Below are 19,248 nucleotides of genomic sequence, written 5' to 3' on the forward strand. Positions count from 1 at the left end.
TAGTCTTGTCTCATATGCCCAAGCAAAACTGCCACTGTGTATTTGCAGTCTCATGTTCCTCTGCAGCTACCACAGGATGTCCTCACAAACAAAGACTCAAGAATACAAATGGCCTGCTAGGACAACAGCCGGGATCCACATTTGTCTAAGTACCTGTATGGTTTCTCTGTGAGCCTGTGCCAGAGAGGTAAGAGCATTGCCCGTGAGTCTCCAAGAGAGGTGAAGGCAGCAGAGGTGGCCCTGTCTGATGGCTGGCAGTACCATAACCATGCACTGGCACACACCAGCAGGACATGTCACTGCCACCGTCCCAGCACATGGCCTGATACCATCCTGCCACAGAAAAGCTCAAGACACCAGCATGGCTGTGCCACGGGGTAGGCCAGCACACAGCCCGGCTCCCAGCAGCCCACCAACCCTGCCTGTACACCATGACATCACCAGGTAGTGCTGCTCATGACATCACTGACTTGGCACAGCGGCCCTGCTGCAGCCTGCATCTGTGATGCTACATAAGGCCCAGCCGTCTCGTGTGACCACACCCACCGCGGTACCACCGCCACCACACCGTAGCGTAGCGCCTGGTTATTACATCAGCAGGCCAGCCCCTCACCACGACGCGCTGTGACATCCCCTGCTAACGGCCTGACGCCAGCAGCCCTTCCCTCGCACTGCTGACAGGACGAACTTTCCTGCCGCCCTCAACCGGCCCGCTCGCGCCTGCCCGCGCGCCGCCCGACCAATCAGCGAGGCGCTTGCAGCGCGGATCGCCGCGGCCAATCGCGGGGACGCTTACAGCCAGCCGCTGCGCGCCGGCCCTCGGTTTGACCCTCGGGGGCCGCTGTAGGCCGGGCTGCTGCCCCATTGGTCTGAGGGAAGTCCTGCCCGCCGGTGATTGGTAGGTGGCGCGGCGCGCGGTGCGGCGCGCGTGAGAGGGCGTGGCCGGGCCGGGGGTCCGCCCGCGGGGCCGCCAGAGGTTGCGGTGCCCGGTGCGTCCCCCCGGGGAGGCGGCCGGCGCTCCCCGCCATGGCGGCGCAGCCCCCGCTCGGGCCGCGGAAGCGGAGCGGCCCGGCGCTGTGCGGGGCGGGCTGGGGCACGGCTCCCGCTCCGTCCCGCGGCGGGGCCCTGCAGAACGGCTTCCCGCCCCACAAGCGCCCCAAGAGCTCGGGGGCGGCTGGGCCCGACGAGGGGCCGGGGGACCCCTTCGGGGACAACGATGACTTCACGGCGGACGACCTGGAGGAGATCGACATCCTGGCTTCGCAGGCGCTGTCGCAGGAGGCTGCCGGCGCCGCCGCGCCCCGGGCGGGCTTCCCGAACCACGCGTGGGGCGCCTTCGGACCGAGCGGCGCCGAGCGGCAGGCGGGGCCGCCCCGCGGCAGCGACCCCGCTGCGGGGAGGAAGCCGAAAGGTCGGTGTGCCCCTGCGGCGCTGGGCACCGGAGCCCGGTTCGGCCTCAGCGGGGTTTGGCGGTGTCGCCAGGGTATCCGCTCCACGGCGGCGGGGCTGCGGGCGGGTGTTTGCCCGGACGGTCCGGCCTCGGGCCTGAGGCGACGCGGTTGTTGCTGTCACCCGGGTTCCTGAAGCCGCCCTGCGCCTATTAAACTGTTTGGGAAAATGTTCGTTATCCCTGTAGGAATTGCTTCTGATTACCCCGGCTGGCTACCAGAACTTCACGGTGGTATGCCAGGTGCTCGCAGAGCCAGTTAAGATGCGAAGAAGTAACGTCCAAGCAGTCACGTAGCGTTAAACTAACAGTACGGGGAACCTGTTCTCCGGTAATGTGTGTGGTACCGCTTACCTGTCACCTTGATACTGCACGTTAAACGTCTTAAATAGAACAAAGGAGTTTCATAAACTTTTAACATGCTTTAAGTATTATTTATAGTACCATGCATGTTGGCGACCAGACTTTTTTTTTTTTCCCCCCTAACCATTAACTTTCACTAGGAAATGCGTACTATGCCCCATATTGACAGTTGATTTTCAGATTTACTTTGAAAAAGCATACAGGATACAGGGGTTCGTCCCTAATTAAGTACAGAGGGCTTTACGTTTTAGCAATGCAAACATTTGTAATCTCTCCAGGTCAAAAAGTTTTCTGTTAACCCTTATTTATGCAGGGTGTGTGAAGTAAAATTATCTCGGAGGAAATGCTTGCACTTACTGTGGGTCATCTTACTGGTTTAAGGTATTAGAAATGTCGGGGGGGAAGATTTTCTCTGTTTTAAGGATTAATGCACAAGCTCTGAAAAAGTGACTGCAGTGATTAGATGTGTGGAGTTTACCTGTTTGTAGCGACAGGATAAATATTAAGATATTCAGATGTACGTAATGGCAAATAACAAAATCTTGATGTTAAGTCACCAGCGATTTACATACGTAATCCATGCTTCAGAACAGATGTTGGCTTTTTTTCTGCAACAGGAAGCAGTACAGAAGATAGTCTGATGCGAGATGCATTCCAGTTTGAAGTACTGCAAACACAGCACGAAGAAATTAAACAGAAGGTTAGCAGTATCTTCCCCTTCTCTCTAAATAGCACATCTTTTTCTAATCAAGTTGGTTTGTAATCTTTGAAATCCATGCATTTATTAAAAGCATCATACTAGAAACAGCTCTGGTAACATTAAGAGTGAGAGCAATATTTTATTTCTTGGTCATTTCAGATTAACAAATGCTAATTTGTCGGTCTTGTTTCCTATCAAGCCCATTCTCTGTCCTGTCAGCTAGTCAACAAGAGTTGTTTTGTGCAACTTAATGATTTGAGAAAGTAAAGTGATTTTTAAGTTGTATTATGTTACTTTACCTTCTGATGATCCCTTATGGAAAGATACTATGGGGAAGAAATAGATGCAGAAAAGCAAGAAGGTACAAATGCCCGTACCAAGCCCATCCCTTTTTGGCAGACACCTTAGGAAGAGTGTAAGACCTGAGCAAGTTTATGATGATATTTTACCAGAACAGTCTTTTAGCTTCTGGTAGAATTTCATGTAGGTACTTCCTGATCACAGAAATAGTATATGCATATTTAATATTCTTTAGTGTATTTTTTTAAACACTTGTGTAGTTGGTTTTTGATACTTTTTAGTATGAAAGAGGTCTGCAGCTTAACACCACCCTGCGGCAGGAAATTTCTTCTTTGGTTTTATTTTGAACTTTGCACTTAGTGATTTTCAGTGGATGGGTCTTGGCTGTTGTGAGCGCCAGTAAACAAGGAGTAACTTGTGCATAGCCCTCACACCTCGATAGACCTTTGTTTCCTCACCACTGTGCTTTCTCCCAGCTGGATGGGGCCCCCACTATTTACCTTTCTCTCCTCACCCTTACCTCTGTTCTCCGAATCTTTCCCAGCTCTATGATATCCTTCTTTATTGGGGAAGCTCCTACCTGTACACCATGTTCAACATGGGGATAAAACATAATTTTATGTAGTCCTATAGAGGTGTCTTTCTGCTTTTTTTCCCCATGCTTCTCTGAATAACTCACTCTATTATCTCTCAGAAGTCTTGTGTCTGAGTGGTGATGGCTGTTCAGAGTCGTGAAGATACTGTCTGGGGGTGGTAGCTTGTTTGCTGATGATTATAAAGCAATATTATAATTAAACTACCATTCTTACAATCTAAACGATGAATAAATTATTGATGTGTGTGGCTAGGATACTTTTCAAAGAAAGAACATAATTGCAGAGAAGGGGAAAGAGAAGAATGGTCTCTGACAGGTACCAGGACGGTATATGAAGACGTGTCTGTGCTGACATTTTATAATTCTGTTAAAGAAAACAGTACCTGAGCCTCATTTAATCAGAAAAAGATTAGAAGCAACATTGCAGAATTTCTGAACTGGGTTACAGGAGCATTTTTCTCCCTAGAAAGTATAAATATACCTAATTTTCAACCACATTATGATATAAATGCATACTTTTGGTTATATACGTCTTTAATAGAATGGATCTGTTTGCAGCTGAAAAAAATGCAGGATGAAATTCTTACTAAAAATGGAGAAATTAAAATTTTGCGTGACTCAATGCAGCAGATGGAGTATGCTATGGAGGAACAGAAAAGATCATACATGCTGTTGGAACAGCAAAAATCTCAGACCTTAAGCGAAAAAGAAAAAGAGTTCTCCAAAAAGGTTTGTAACTAATCTATTACCTGCATATCACAAGCAGAAGCTGATTTTATGATTTAATGGTGTCACAGACCATCTAGTCAAAGGAAGAACATTTGTGTGAAATTTCCAAACTATGTATGCTTTTATTTTCTTATCTAGAAGAAGGCATTTATAAGAACTTACTGGGGTTTTTCTTCTGTCAAAGGAGTAAAATTCAAGCAGTAGAGTTTTTTGTTCACTTGTTGCTTTTTTTTTAAGCAATCTGCTGAACACTAAAATTGGAATGTATTTTAAAATGGAAAAAATGACAGAATACGCTTTATGACTCTGATCAGATTGCTATTCCTGTTGGCAGTCATCTTTCTGAAAGCCGTGGAGGACAGTGGCTGCTTTTGTTTTACTCTGCTGTTAACAGCTTCACTGTAGTCATGCTCCGTGTGGCATTTGGTCTGTCTTACCAAGTCATATGCTTCTTGCCTGAACTTTTGGCACTTGGTTCTAAGATAGTATTAATTGGACTAGCTTACCTAAAATTGGAGATCTTTTGCAGAGCTCACAGTAAGCAGATGGTAATCTTGAAATCTTATGGTAATTCTAGTTGCTCTGCAGTTAAAACACCACTGAATTATTCAGTAACAGTAAAACTGTCTTTTTAATTCCTCTTTCAGTTGCAGTCATTACAGTCAGAGTTGCAGTTCAAAGATGCAGAAATGAATGAATTAAGAACGCGACTTCAGAACTGTGAAAGAAACAAACACGTTACTCAGACGGTTTTAACGCCAAGGTATGAGTTTTGGAAAATGAATTTGTGTTTCTTTTTACAATATCTGTGCTTAAAGAGGGTTTCATTCTCCATATAACTCTTAGCTCTGTTTTCTGAAAAAATACAACAAAAAAAAGTCTGTTGACCTCTATTGAAAAGACTCTCAAAAAGAGCCTTCCTTGTTTCTGTGACAGAAGTCCAAAGAGTTTATAGTGAAGTACCTTTAAAACATCGATATCACAAAAGGATCTATTAAATAGATCCTTGTTTATTGTTTAATGAAATAATTACAGAAGAAATACTGACTCATCCAAGTGTTTGATTTTTTTTTTTTTTTTTAGTCCTAAAAAGAATTTTGCAATACAAATGAAATCAGAAGGATGTTCTCCACAGCCTGGAAAACGATCTTTTCCTACAAAGGAATCCTTCAACGCTGAAATGTCCACTAAACCATCGTGTTCTTCAGGAAATCTGATTGCCCCGACTACTTCAGTCAAAGAAGGTAAACCCAAATACAACTTGCAACATTTTTAGCTGCATGTGAACATTCTGCCTTAGATAGGGATTTTTGTACTATGTGACCGAACAGTTTCGGTAAGTTCACTGTAGAGAAAAATAAGCATTTGTTTTACTTGGGTTTTGCTTAAATTTCTTTCCATTTTATAGCAAATGGCTATGACTGAAATTTGCATCAAGATAATTTTAACTCGCACCTCGGTAACGCCTATATGCCAAGATGTCAACAATGAAGTCTGTTGACCATAATGAAAAGCTTTCATTTATTATGTGATTAACTAAAATATTCAAATTGTTATCTGCCTTTGTCATTGGAGAGAGCAGGAAGGAAATAGTTTGCGTATTTCTTGAATCAGTCTGCTAGTCAGGTGATGCATTTTTTGTATTTATGTGGTTTTCGCTTTAAAGTTGACCTTTTTTTTTATTTACATATTTAGCTGTATTGAAAGAAACAACTGAAAGGGTTTAATCATTTCCTCTTTTATGTGTAGAGCAGTCATTCTCACAAAATTGTATCTTGAAATCCATTGAGTAAGGCTTAGGAAATTAATATATGCATGTGTTTGAAGATTGCTATAATATGAAACAAAAATGGTGGGTTTTTAATAGCAGCCAACTGCCATGTTTCCATAGGAAATAATAAATGGAAGAAATTTGGATATCATCAACTAATCCTTATAGGAAGAGTCATGAAAAATCTGAGACATTACTGTCAGTTACAGTATTCAACCTGAAACTGTAAGGGCAGTGTGAACTCCATCAAAAAGAAACCACAGTAGCCTGAAAGCATTAGTATTGCTATTTATTCAGCCCTGTCTGTTAGTTATGGTAACAACACTCAGTATGCTTATTTGTTTGAAAAACACTTGATTTTTTGTCTTCTGAACCCTGCAAGGCTTTTGGCTTCAGTTTGGTTAGTAATTGTGGCATATATAGCTGACTGAAGGATTATCAAATGCTCACATATATGTTTTGGGGTTTTTTTTAAGAATTTTATGTTGATCTTTAACGTAGTCATGTAAATCTCTGCCAGTAGTGGGAATTTAACTTTAAATATTGGGGTTTTTTTCTAAAATAAAAGTAGAGAGCAATAGCACTGAACAAACTGTGGAACATCTGACAGTAAAGGTGAAATTCTATTCACTTTTCTAATTTATTTTGGGGTGCAATTCTACTTGCATCACAGCTCCTAACTATAATATATTTTGACATATTTATGTTTCCAATATGTCAAAACAAGACAAATGTTTTTTACTGATCTAATGTCTGTTTACTTACTATATAAGAGCTATGGCTAGCCAAATGTGCGTAAGGGACAAGTACAGATATCTAAGCAACGTCGTTCTTGTATTAGAATTGTGATTCCTGTTTGGTTTAGACAGTAAGATAACCCATCCTGAAGTTTTATCCATGAAGCATGAAGCATTGGGAAAAAATGGTTCCTACAACTCTGCACATAAACGAAACACACAAGGTAACAATTCTGTTAATACAGAAATAGCGAGCAGTTCTGAGGAGCAGCTCAGACGCCTTTACTAAGCTGAGGAGCCTGTGATGTAGAACGTCACTGCCCAGAATAGTGGTGTTCAGCTAGTTGCTTTTTGCTTTGAACATTGTGATTTTTGCAGTAAAACGTTTCAGATTGTATTATTAACTCGTATCCTAACAACATTCTTACATTGTCATTCTATTTAAGAAAAAAGTTTGCCTGAGTTTTGCTTTATGGAAGGATATGGATCAAGAGGGATCTTATTACAAGGCTGGCTCTTTCAGTATTAGCATGTTATGCTTTTTATTGTAAACAGATGTAAAAACAGGAAAAAATGTACTTTTTAAAATGAAGTTAAAAACAATAGAGCAATGTTTACAACAGTCAGCATCGAGAAATCTTCAGGGTACTGTTTTATTTCCAATTCAGAATAGAATTACATCACATAATTTTAATGTCTGGACTGGAACATGGAGGACAAGTCATCAGGATAGTTGGGACATACATTCATTTGGCTCGATGTACTTTGCTAGTATCAGACTGTAATTAAAATATCTCTAAATATAATTTGGCTAATATTTAAATTGTACTTTGAATTCATTTTTTCTGAAAATAATGCTCTTCTAGAGAATGATTCTATACAAAAATTCTTTGTAAAGAAAAAATTATTTTGAGGTTGAGAGCACTATAAATAAGGCTAATCATTTGAAATATTAATTTGTTGTTGATGATGATGATGTTGCAATTGTCCAAAGACAATTATTTATCCTTTCAGGTTCTATCTTACTAAACGCACTGATGAAGCAGCCCATTGTCCCTGGCTCAGTACTAGGGCTCTGCCATCTTCTTAGCAGTAACTCTGAGCCGCTACCTGGAGCTGTACTGCAGCCTAACTATTTGGATACGTGAGTTTTATTTCTTTCTGTTAAACTGTATCTGACATGTTCTTAGTATAATGGCATTCTACTAAGAAATGCTTATTTAGGTAGGATAGCTCATTCCTTGTGTTAAATGCTGTTTTGCTTAGGCCATTTAATGCAAAACTTGGAACATCATTCTGCATCTTTGATTAACGTAGATACGAAACAGTGGAACAACACCAAGAGATAAACTAGGCTGATTATATATGGGGGGAAGACACAGCAACATGTTTTGTAAAACTTGGGAGTGAGTATTAGCAGCTGCTGTTGTTAACTGCTGAAGGATGTAAAACTTGCATTGCAGTGAGAGAAGCATATAAACATGATCATGAGTTAAGTGGGAAGAAACTGTTGAAAATGTGATCAAAAGAACAGTATTCTTTATATCTTCAAAGTCTAAACTATGTTCAATTTGTAATGTACAATTTATGTGATATAGTGACCTGTAAAGCATTTTAAATATGAATATTGGATATAAATTATAATTGTTTTTCACTTTAAAGAATTAGACCGTAGCTCCTGAAATACCTTTGCTTTTTCTGATATTTTATTAGTAATTCTTGTGTTTTGTGGGTTCATAGCAAGGCTTATGCCTCATTGCCCTTGCTGTTTATGCAAGCAGAGGTGGTGTGTTTGGCCCTTGTAGCTGCAGTTTGACTAGTTAATACCTGAAGTCTCTCTCTCTCTCTCTCTCTCTCTTGCTCTCATCTCTGGACAAGAAAATAATTATTTTATTGTTGTAGTCCTTTAAAGGCCCCTACATATTACAGATCAGTAATGTACAGATATTCATTCTTCCTAGAAGCTACCAAATAACATCAGGGGAAGATAAGATTTTATGACAAGTTATCAAAACCATGAAACCAGGAAGCCAATGTTTGAAATGTAATTTCAGACAATGGCTTATAGTGAGCTGCTGAAATTACTCACTTGTAAGTTCTGACTACTTTCTCAAGACCTAAGAATGCTTTGAAATTGCTCTTCCATGAAGGTATAAAGGAGTAGGATTTTTTTTTTCCCCCAATTTACATTTTATTTTGGGAACAGACATCTCTTATTAGTCTAGCCTTTCTGTTATTTGATTCAGAATATGGATAACTCAAATTTCAACTATGTTCTCTGCCTTTTCTTTTGAAGTATTTCCCTTTTAATTTTATTTGGATAGGAAGTCCACACAACTACCCAGCAGCAGGACAACTCAAGAAGAAATTGCTCCTCTTGTATCCCTGCGAGAAGCTCAAAAACTTGCAATAACAGGCTTGAACTTGATTGCTATGGACGAAGGATTACCTGAAGGAAGCCCAACGGAAAGCCAGAGAGAGTTCTTGCACCTCACACGCTACAAGATCCGAGGTGCCGTGCATCTCTTGCCCTTGGTAGAACACCATATTGGTGCATACTGTCAAGCGGTACAGTTGGCGGACAAGTCTGTAAATGGTTCTTGTGGAAATCATTCAGCTGTTTCTTCCAGAACCAACGCTAATATGGTGTCAAGTAAGGAGGACTTCAGGTTGTCTCTTGAAGAAACTACAGTTATATCACTGGGTATTCTTTATTATTTGGCGTTTTATAGCTGGGATGTTGTCCACACGTTGCTGTCTACTGAAGTGGAAAAAAGTCCTGCTGTTGGAGATGAACAGATTTCCAAGATGGACAAAAATGTGTTGTGTGATAATCAGTGTAGTAATAAAGAAGATACGAGGACACAAGGAGGGCTGCCTGTAGCTCCACAGGATGCTCCCAATAACGATCGAGCTCAACATTCTTTGTTTAAAAAGCTGCTTCAGGTTTTAGCTTTTTCTGCTGCAAGAGGCTCCCAGACTGATAGTATACTGAACCAAAGCCTAAAAGTTTTGGTGAAATTAGCTGAAAATTCAACAATGGACTTGCTAATAAAGTAAGTCAATAAGAGCTTTAAAATTATTTCAGACTCTGTTTAGCAATTTTTGTTCTTTGTTGAAGCTAATTTGTGCAGATTACAGCAGACATTTTGACATGTATGGGAGGATATCACATTTCTCAGATCACCTGTGAGAAGTTGAAGATCTTTCTACTGCCTTTGCTGCTCATGATTGCGGTAATCGCCCCCCATCAGTAACAAGATTTGCTTATGAAGTTTATATGAAGCAGATGCTGTTGCCTCATTGCGCAACTGTCACTTGAAAGTGAGAAAATTTGTTAGGGCCATGTGCAGTTGATCAGAATATCTGTAATATTCATTTTGGGGTTTTTGCGATTGCTGGGAGATGCGTAAGGAATGAAAGCACGGAGTCTCATTCTGGTAGCTAAAATGCCCCTCTCAAAAGTGAGATATTTCACCTGCTAATGGTCTAATATACACAGCCATGGCATGAGTTGCAGACTGCCAAATGTTACATAGTATGTTTTACAGTATACTTTTTATTTATGATGCGTAAGTTGAGATCAGGTATGTTCTAAATGGCTAAAAAGGGACAAATGACAATGCTGTGCACAAGAAATAGCATATTTTCAACTCGTCAGTGCATTTCCCATTTCTAACTCGGATTTTTCTTTTGAAGTTTTCAGCACTTGCTGAGTAGCCAGATACTGCTGGGCTGTCTGTGTGCAGAGGCCCCTTCGCCTGCTGTCCTTTTGACCGTGAGACTGTTATCTATTCTTGCTCAACACCACACGTTGGTTGCTCAACTTTGTTCTCATTCAGGTAAAAGACTGCATAACACAGAGAACTGTTATCAGTGGAACGTTAGTTAGCATGACTAATATAATGCAAACAAGGCGTTAAAACCCCAAAAGGCAAAAAGCCCGCTATGTTGCCTGAAAACTTGTTTCAGTTATTCTTTGAAGAGTATTTTGTCTTGTGTTATCTGTCTACATACAGTGCTTTTGATACCCACGTGGATTTTTATAACTACTTTCCAGATTAATGTTTATTATATTAAAGGCTGATGAGGGGGAAAAGGGCTTTTGTGGAGTTCTGAAGTTTATCTCTGCTCGTGACGCTGTTGAGTTTAGGGAATCCAGTACTCTGCATGACATAGTCTTTGTCCAGTTCCTTATGAATGAAGTAGGACAGTATTACCACAAAGGCATATATAAAGTTTAGGGATACTAGTTTCTTCAGCACTGCTTAGGGTGTCTGAAGTAAAGCAAGAAGTTGAGCCTGTATCATGAGTCTCAGGATAACGCTCTACCTGTAATTTTCTGAAATGTTTTCTTCTGTGACAATTTTTGTCATAAACAATTGACTAGTTGGGAAAAGGAAAAAGTTATCTCTGTTTCAGACACCTGCCTTCTTCTTGCACTGTACATGTATATTACATCAAGACCAGATAAATCAGCATCTGAAATGCTTTGGCTTCAGCTGGAACAAGAGGTAAGTAACCAGAGCTGTTTGTTCATATGCCTTTCCCTGCTGTTTCCACTTGGGGGAGCAGGACAATGCACAAATTGTCTGAAAACAAGTTCTTTCTCCAGCTGAAATAGAACACAAAGTATTGGCTTCCAGGAAGGGATTACATTGATTTTTTTTCTGTTTTTAAGAGTAGCTGCTTGAAACTGAATCAGTAGCTATTCTTAAAGATAACATCAGTCATAATAGTCATAGTTAAGTCACTGAAAAAGCAAGAAGGATCCTAGGATAGCTGTGAATAGCTTTATTTTGCTTTATTTTGCTTTTAGACTGATAGAGGAGTAAAAGGAAGCAAGCTCTATGATTAATTTTGATTATATGAGTTACTTCTGAACTGTGTCTTATGAGTTATTACATACAAAAGGCAGCCTGTAGCAACTTAGGATTATATTCATTGGAAATGCTAGCTTGCTGTATAATAGTCATGATTATATATAGGAAGAATAGCTTTTGAATTTAATTTGTATCGTTTGTACTGACAGTGGCAACTTGTTTGAGGTTCTACCATTTGCTCCACTTCTGCTCTCACTTGAAAGAATCTTGAACCATTTTCAGTATCCCTCTGCCTACATTGTTAATATATTAAGTGTAAACATATTATTTGGATGCAGTGAACTAAGGGTCACTGCACCTCATTAGCCTTTCTCATCAGAAAGTTGAAAAGGTTTCTGTGCAAGGCAAATTCCACATCTGTAAAGTTTTACAGGGAAAAAACTTTAACAATTTCTTGGTGTAAAAAAAGATCCACTAACTGTTAAGAAAAAAAACAAGAATGTTTGAAATTAGTAACGAAATACCATTTCTACTTCCCTTTATGTGCAGCTTAATTGTTTGATTAATTCTGCAGAACCCTAGTACTCACTGTAATGCAATCTGCATGTTTTTGTAACAGACAGTCAGACTCCTGACAAGGTGTATGCGGTGTTCCAGTCCATCGGTTTTATTACCTGGTACAAACTGCCAATGTAACCTCGAGGTACGTCACTACAGTGGTTGAGTTTAATCTACTGAGAACTTAAAAGTACTAACAATGCTGAAATAGCTTTTTGCCCCTTTTTTTAGCTACAATGACACAGAAGTTAACTGTACTTTTAAAGGATGCCACCTTCTAGGAAGCTTGCTTTTGCTTGCTAGAAAATACTCTGAAATTTGGAAGTTTGAAGAGATTAATCAGTAAAGTTCAGAATGAAATAAGTTTTCTGCTAGTATAATTTTACTTTGTGTATTGAGGGACTTTTTTTTCCTCTTGCAGGTGGTTAAAGCCCTAATTATAATGTTACATAGACAGTGGATAAAGATAAGAAGATCTGAGAACAGCTTTTGTGCATATAAGGAACAAATTATTCAGTTTTTACGGGATGCTGTTTTACTCCTACACAGCCTATCTCAGAAAGATAAACTGTTTCATGAACACTGTTTGGAAGTTCTCCATCAATATGACCAAGCCATGCCAGGCATAAGAGCCATTCTAAAGAAGACTCAAAAATTGAGTGCCTGTGAAGGTAAAAACAGTCAAATGATAATATTGGCTTTTTTCCATGCTGTAGAAATAGAAATTCCACTTCTGTCCCTTTCCTTGTTTAACAAGCACCAAATACCATGGATGTTTGTTGCTCAGACCTCTGAAGGCAGTCCATAGTCTAGCTTCTCAAACTTCATCATACTCAATCACTACTCTACTATTATTCTTTAATAGTTTTATCTTGTTCTTCTCTCCATAGAAACATGCCCCTACTATCTGATCAAAATCGTATACTTCATCTCTCTTTAGTAGAACAATCTGCACTATGTTACCTTATTTAAAAAAAAAAAAATCATTATTGCAAATCCCCAACTAGCATTACACCTTCTCTCTGCAATTGTTTTTTCCCTGCATCCTTAACATCTCCCTCCTTGTATCCCCAACCTTCTTCCATTACCCCAAAAGGTTCTCTAGCCCACGTGCATCAGGACTTGCCCCTTGCTTTGCACACTTCTGCTGTCCATTTCCTAGAGAGCACTCATCTCATGAAACTGCCTCTCCTCCTTGTACCTTGATGCCACTTCTTTGTTCACTCATGGCATTATTTACACGCATATTGTAGAGCTGATGTGAAGATTGTGCTCTTATGTCAGTATGTGGTTTGCTACAAGATACCAGACAAGGCATCTGGTCTTACTCAGAGCCAGAGTGATAAAGCCTTCATTGTCGGTGTATGTACTGCACTGGTAAGGCAGGTCATGCAAGCATGCCACTATGAGTTACAGTGACTTTTTGGGAGATGCTGAGCAGTGTGCCATGTATTTGTTCTACTCTGCTTAGAGCATCCTGAGGTTACCTAGAACTTTGCCTAATGCCTAGTCTAATTATGCTTGGGAATGGACCGAAACAGCCTAACAGCGGGTGATTTTGGAGATGGTGGTGCACACGTGTGCTTGCAAACCTGTAGTTAGCATGCAGGTTCTTCTTTTAAAACACAAAATACTATACTTTTGTCCTAGTGGCTTTTTAAAATTAGTTAAAAAAAATGAGGTTTTAAACTTTAGTCAGAACTAGTTCTAAAATAACACAAGTGCCCTTTACTGTTGTTCCACTAATAGCTAAATTTAAGTGACTGTCCAAGACAGTTCTCTCCTTTAATGCCTAAAAAGGCATTAAATAAAAGAGAAGTTTGTATGACAAAACATACATCTAAAGACCTGTTTGCATTGAATCTTCAAAAATGGTATTTGCTGTAGCCTCATACAGTCAGTATGTTTTAAAACACAGACACCAGCTCTAACTATATTGTATCAAGTAGAAAAATTACTCTCTGAAACATGGGGTTTTTTTTTATTGTTACAGAGCTGATTTTGGATGAATTGTATCCTCCTGAGCCAGAAGCAGAAGACCAAGGAATGGACTCCAGCTAGCTAACATCTAGCAAAGATCTCTGTCCTTCCTCATCTAAATCATAATAATCATTGCCAGTGTAAATCTGAAATTTAAATCATCTGTTTTATTAAGTTATAATGTAAAGATTGCACTCAAATGCAGCACAACTAAAACACATTTCTTTGTTGTGATTATTTAAGTGCCATCTAAATATAGCTGAAAGCAAAGAAATGTTGATGTAAGAATTATACTGCAATGTCCTGTTTTGCTGTGCAAAACCACGCAGTGGCTTATGACTGGTTCTGTTTATGAATTTCATCCTTTATGAAATTGCTGTGGATGGAAATTTCAGTATTGTGTTCTCTGTTTCACTGTGACTACAGCTGAATTTATGATGCTGAATGTGCTGAGATATGTTTGGGATCACTGAGTTCATATGAATGTCTTTTGAACATATTTGTTTCTTTTGCAGCTGTAACACTTTCTTGCTTGACTTCCAAAATTTTCATGTTGATATTAGTAAACAGTTTACTGTGATTTTAAGAACCTTTCTAGAAATAACTTACAGGTAGCAGTTCAGTTCAAAGCTCTGTAACGATCACCTGAGTTCACTCATGTTTCTCAATTTCATGAATCTGCTCAAAGTGTAACTATTGACATGCAAAACCAAAAAATACTAGAACTTCTTTTTAGAAAGTTACCTTAGAAGAGTAAGATGGTAGAGGAGAGCATTCTGTCTTACTAGGTGAGGGGAGGATATTTAAATGTGTACAGAATCACTGTTTATTTGGTTGTAGTATCTGAAGGTGAATGACATCTCATTCTTAGGATACAGCACTGAAGATGGGAGGAAGAACTGTTGCTATACCCTTTCAAGTATGATTGTCAACTGTCATAATCAGCTGCAGATATCAGCTGAACCTTACACCCTAAAAAGCAAAGTGTGAGTGCTACTAAAATGAGCCTACAGGTTTGTGTTTTTAAATAATTTGGGAAGCTTCTTTCATTTTTTTTGTCAGATACTTAATTCAGAACAAGCCTGGCTCCTGGGACCAGGAGGAGGAGACACAGTACTACAGTGGGAAGGAAGCCCTTGGAAAATTGGGAAACATCCAGTTCTCTGGTCATGACCTAAAGAGGCCGTGTCCTGCCCTGGTGTGCCTGGGCAAAGAGCCCTACTCCATTGTGGTGAACAAGCTATCGACTTGGCTTTTGCTTTTGAAGAGAACTTTCCCAGAAACCGCTATGCAGTAATAACCAGTGTAATAATTTCCCTAAGGCCATAGCTCCTAGGTACAAAGCTTCGCGCCTTCCCACAATACAGCCTACTGCTAAGCTTCCTCTCTTTGCTCAGAGCTCCACCAGGCATGGCCTCTTCATTTCTGTAAAGCACAGGCTGCCAACCACTCCTCTCAGTAACAGGTTCCAAGTCCCTTGTAGCATCTGGAGAACTGCCATTTTCCTGCTTAAATGCAGCAAGGAAGGATGCACAGGCATGTAACTGCAAAGCCTTCTTGCACAGTAACTACCCTAGAACTGCCACCAGGGTGCAGGATGGGACATCCTACAGGAATTTTAGCATGACAAAACCATTTGACTTTTTCACTTTAAAATAAAAGCCCCAAAACCACAAACCAACTAAGACAGCACTTCCTGGCCTATAGTATTAGAGAAGAGCTTGAGAATGTCACGTAAAAGGTCCTTCCTTACTCAAAGCTAAAATAAACGTTAAGATAATTCTTTAAGAACAGCCCCGTGAGCAGTGGTAAAGCAGTATCTGGCAGCTAGCCTGCTATGAGTGGCAAACAGCTGTCTTAACAGGTGATAGTCACAACTAACCCAAAACGCAGTGACCTACTATTACTTTTCAACTGCTCTGCGCTGTTCTCATCACCTAATTTCTCTAAACATAATTTATAGAAACATAGTTTATACAGATAAGATGCATTTAAACCCCAAACAGACAAAATGAACTGTTAAGAGGAGCTTGGACAAAAACCAGTTAAGAAATCCCAAGTTGTTGAAGCAATCCAAAGTTTTAAGAACTGGTTTAAGAAATTCCTGGCCTCAGCTAAAGGGTGTGTGTATTGCAGCGTGGTAAAAGGGAGAAGTGTATTACTCCTAAATTTTACATAAAACAGAAGTGTTCTGTGGAAAAAAATGCTAGTAACACACTCCTAACTCCTCCTGGCACTGCATGCCCTCCCATCCACCTACTCTAACAGACAACACCCTAACCTGTACCTCAACACTCTGGTTTCTTCCAGCTTTTGACTTTCTTTGTCTATAGCCTGGGCTGTACCACTTCAAACAAACCCAAAGCCCTACACTTTCACAGGTAGAAATGATAGTAACATCATGGTATTATGAAATTAAACTGTAGCTTTTAAAAATGAAGGCATTTTTTGTAACTGAAAAGTTCACGCTCTTAAGGAAAAATGAAGCTGCACTCCTAAAGGGAAGAGGCAGACATAGGTATACTTACAGAACTGGCATAATTCATTAAGTCATTTACAGCAACCAATCTTTTGTCAGGATTACTGCAAGACTGTACCGAACTTCAGTAACTCACCCCATTTTACATTCTCTTGGAATTAAAGAGATCCAATCATGTATGCAATAGCTGATCATCCCCTGAAAAAACCTGAAGCATTTTTACAGATTACAGGGCTACTGGTTTACTATCTTCATGACCTAAGAATAACAGAAGTCAGATTGTTCTCATCAGACACTCCCTGAAGAATTCACAGCATAGCAGCTCTTTTTTCAAGGCCAGTTTGCATTTTCCCAACATGCTATAGATAAGCTGTGCCTCTATTAACTGAGAAAAGGAGTTTACTCTGGCATCAAGCACAATCACAGGACTGAATAATGAAGTACTGAGCAACAACAAATCCTACTAGTCATGTTCCATACATGATTATCTCATTCCTCAGTCAGCAGCCACCACCACCCATCTGTTTTCTTGCCTACGGGGATGGCAACTAGAACTTCCCCTTCTCTGAAAGCTGAGCTAACTATAGCTGCCTTTTTCCTCCTCGATGAGCTGTGCGGAGCTGACAGGACTAAAGCTATGCAGGAGCTGGCTGAAAAAAGCAATCGCCTCTACTAGCTTACCCATTACTCAGGCAACTTTATGCAAAAAAGGAGGATGATAGCCTTGCTGACTTGTATTTTAAGATCTACTGACACCACCCCTCGAACAGTCGCAGTGCAGGAGGAGGCATTACATTGCTAAGTATCTTCCTGTGGTGATTCAAGGACCTGAGGTACTGCAGGGATTCAAAACACAGAGCAGTTTATTTCTACTAAAGCTGTGTACAGAGACAAAGTAAATTCCAGCCCCCATCAAAGCAAATTTCCACAGACAAACAACTGTTTTGTGTCATGTCAGGCCTCAAAACACATTTTTATAAATCAAGCCATAATAGGTGAAGATGGCAAATACAAAATACCTCATCATGTAGCACACAACATCTGAGCTCATTTTATTCATATTAATCCCACTAGTGTGAACTACTGCTTAAGAAAGCTTAGCCTGTGCTAGACTATTAGAACAGTGCATTATTTTAACCACTGAATAATGTTTTTATGTTACAGTCAGTAATATTAATTTCTTACGGTTATATTAAGGTCAAATGCATCAGTTCCCATCTGCCTGTGTAAAGACTGTATTATCTGCTGTGAATGTAATAGCAAATGCAAACTTAGATTTACAGTGTAAATTGTTAAAAATAAAAACTATACATCACTGATAATATTTTAGCAGACTGATAAAAGGTGGTCTGTGAGCTTTATAAAGACCTACAAGCCCACTGTGGCTGAAGTTTATCAAAATGCTTCCGAGACTGAGGGCCAACACGTTCAGTACAAAGTTTAACTGCAAACAGCTAGCGATGTGCTGAGCACCTTGACCCTGCAAGCAGGTACATATAGTTCACCTTGGACTAATTTTACAAGTTTTAGTCCTAAAGCCTGTAAGTGAAATAGTGCTCTGAATAGCTGCTCAAGTGGTAACATGCTTTTGAAAATATCTAGAGGAAACAGCTAGTTTATTTTCATATTGGTTATTATATTCCAACCACATAACTACAGAGTCTCCTAACAGAGATAATAGAACAGTAATATTTTTTTTGTCTGTGCATTAGTCATACTGTAGGTTGGTATTTTGAGAATGTAGCTTAACAGTTTGTTTTGCTAAAGACTTTCTTTTAAGACACCACTGTGCTCCAACAAAGCAGATCCTACCCGATTCCAGGGCCAAAGTAACATCAGAGAGTGAACCACAAAAACCAACTGCAGGAACGAGAAATGTTAGAATTAAAAGGCTCCAATAACTGATTTAAAAGTTATTTTGACTGCAGTAAGGGAAACGGGTTATCAGAGGTTAATTTATACGTATCTTGAACTATTCTTTGCTCTAGTGAAACAAAAGGTGAGACAGCTACCCGACTTGTTTGCAGGAGAGGAGGGACAGCACTGAGACGGAAACAGCATCACTTCCGAACCCGCACAACGCGCTGCAGCCCCAGGGCACCCAGAGAGGACCCAGGCCTCACCCGTGCCAGGCAGAGCCTCCTCGCTATCCAGTACTGACAAGAGTAGTTAGTTGTGCCTCAAACCTACAGAAATCACTTTACAACAGGACATCCTTTATAACATGGCTTACTCGCCCTTAGTGGAGCCTACCATAAAAGTGAAGCAGAGGAGACTACTCCATCAATACAGACACCTGAGCTCTTGAAAGGATAAAATAACTTATTTTCTTCAGCTTTATCTCACCTCTAACAGGTTTAACTCGGGTACTTTTTTCCCTCCTATACAGCTTGCTTAAATCTGACCAGGTTCCTGTGATGCAGGCTATACTAACAAGTAGATCAGGTCAAAAAGTAACCAGAGGGGAAAAAATAGGCCCCAAACACTGGCTAAAGCAAACCTGGCAAGTTATCATACATGCCTAGATATGATACTAGCTTTCCATGCTTGGAACAAAACAAAAAAAAAAAAAAAAAGAGAGAATTGCTTGTTTGGCAATAAGTGCTAAAGTTTTTTTCCTCCTTTGCATCCAGCTCCTCCATGCAACCCTGCCATGGGTTTTAAGATGCACGCCAAGTTTTGTTCTGGCAAAATTCACCCTACCATAAACAACTGCTGATTAAAAGTTACGAAAACATAACCAGCAGTATTCCCCACCTGACCTCA

At 40.2% G+C, this 19,248-nt stretch overlaps 1 protein-coding gene across 1 annotated transcript; it reads left to right on the forward strand.

Moving 5' to 3' along the window:
- The first annotated feature begins 917 nt into the window (after positions 1-917).
- Positions 918-14,592, forward strand: ATRIP (ATR interacting protein). Its single transcript, XM_075762802.1, has 13 exons — positions 918-1,411; positions 2,428-2,510; positions 3,964-4,134; positions 4,782-4,897; positions 5,218-5,378; positions 6,771-6,866; positions 7,657-7,786; positions 8,967-9,698; positions 10,342-10,484; positions 11,065-11,156; positions 12,085-12,168; positions 12,445-12,694; positions 14,017-14,592. The coding sequence occupies exons 1-13, from the start codon at positions 1,027-1,029 to the stop codon at positions 14,082-14,084; spliced, it is 2,511 nt and encodes an 836-aa protein (XP_075618917.1). The 5' UTR covers positions 918-1,026; the 3' UTR covers positions 14,085-14,592.
- Positions 14,593-19,248: the final 4,656 nt, after the last annotated feature.

Source organism: Balearica regulorum, chromosome 10, assembly GCF_011004875.1.
Source record: "Balearica regulorum gibbericeps isolate bBalReg1 chromosome 10, bBalReg1.pri, whole genome shotgun sequence".
NCBI lineage: Eukaryota > Metazoa > Chordata > Aves > Gruiformes > Gruidae > Balearica > Balearica regulorum.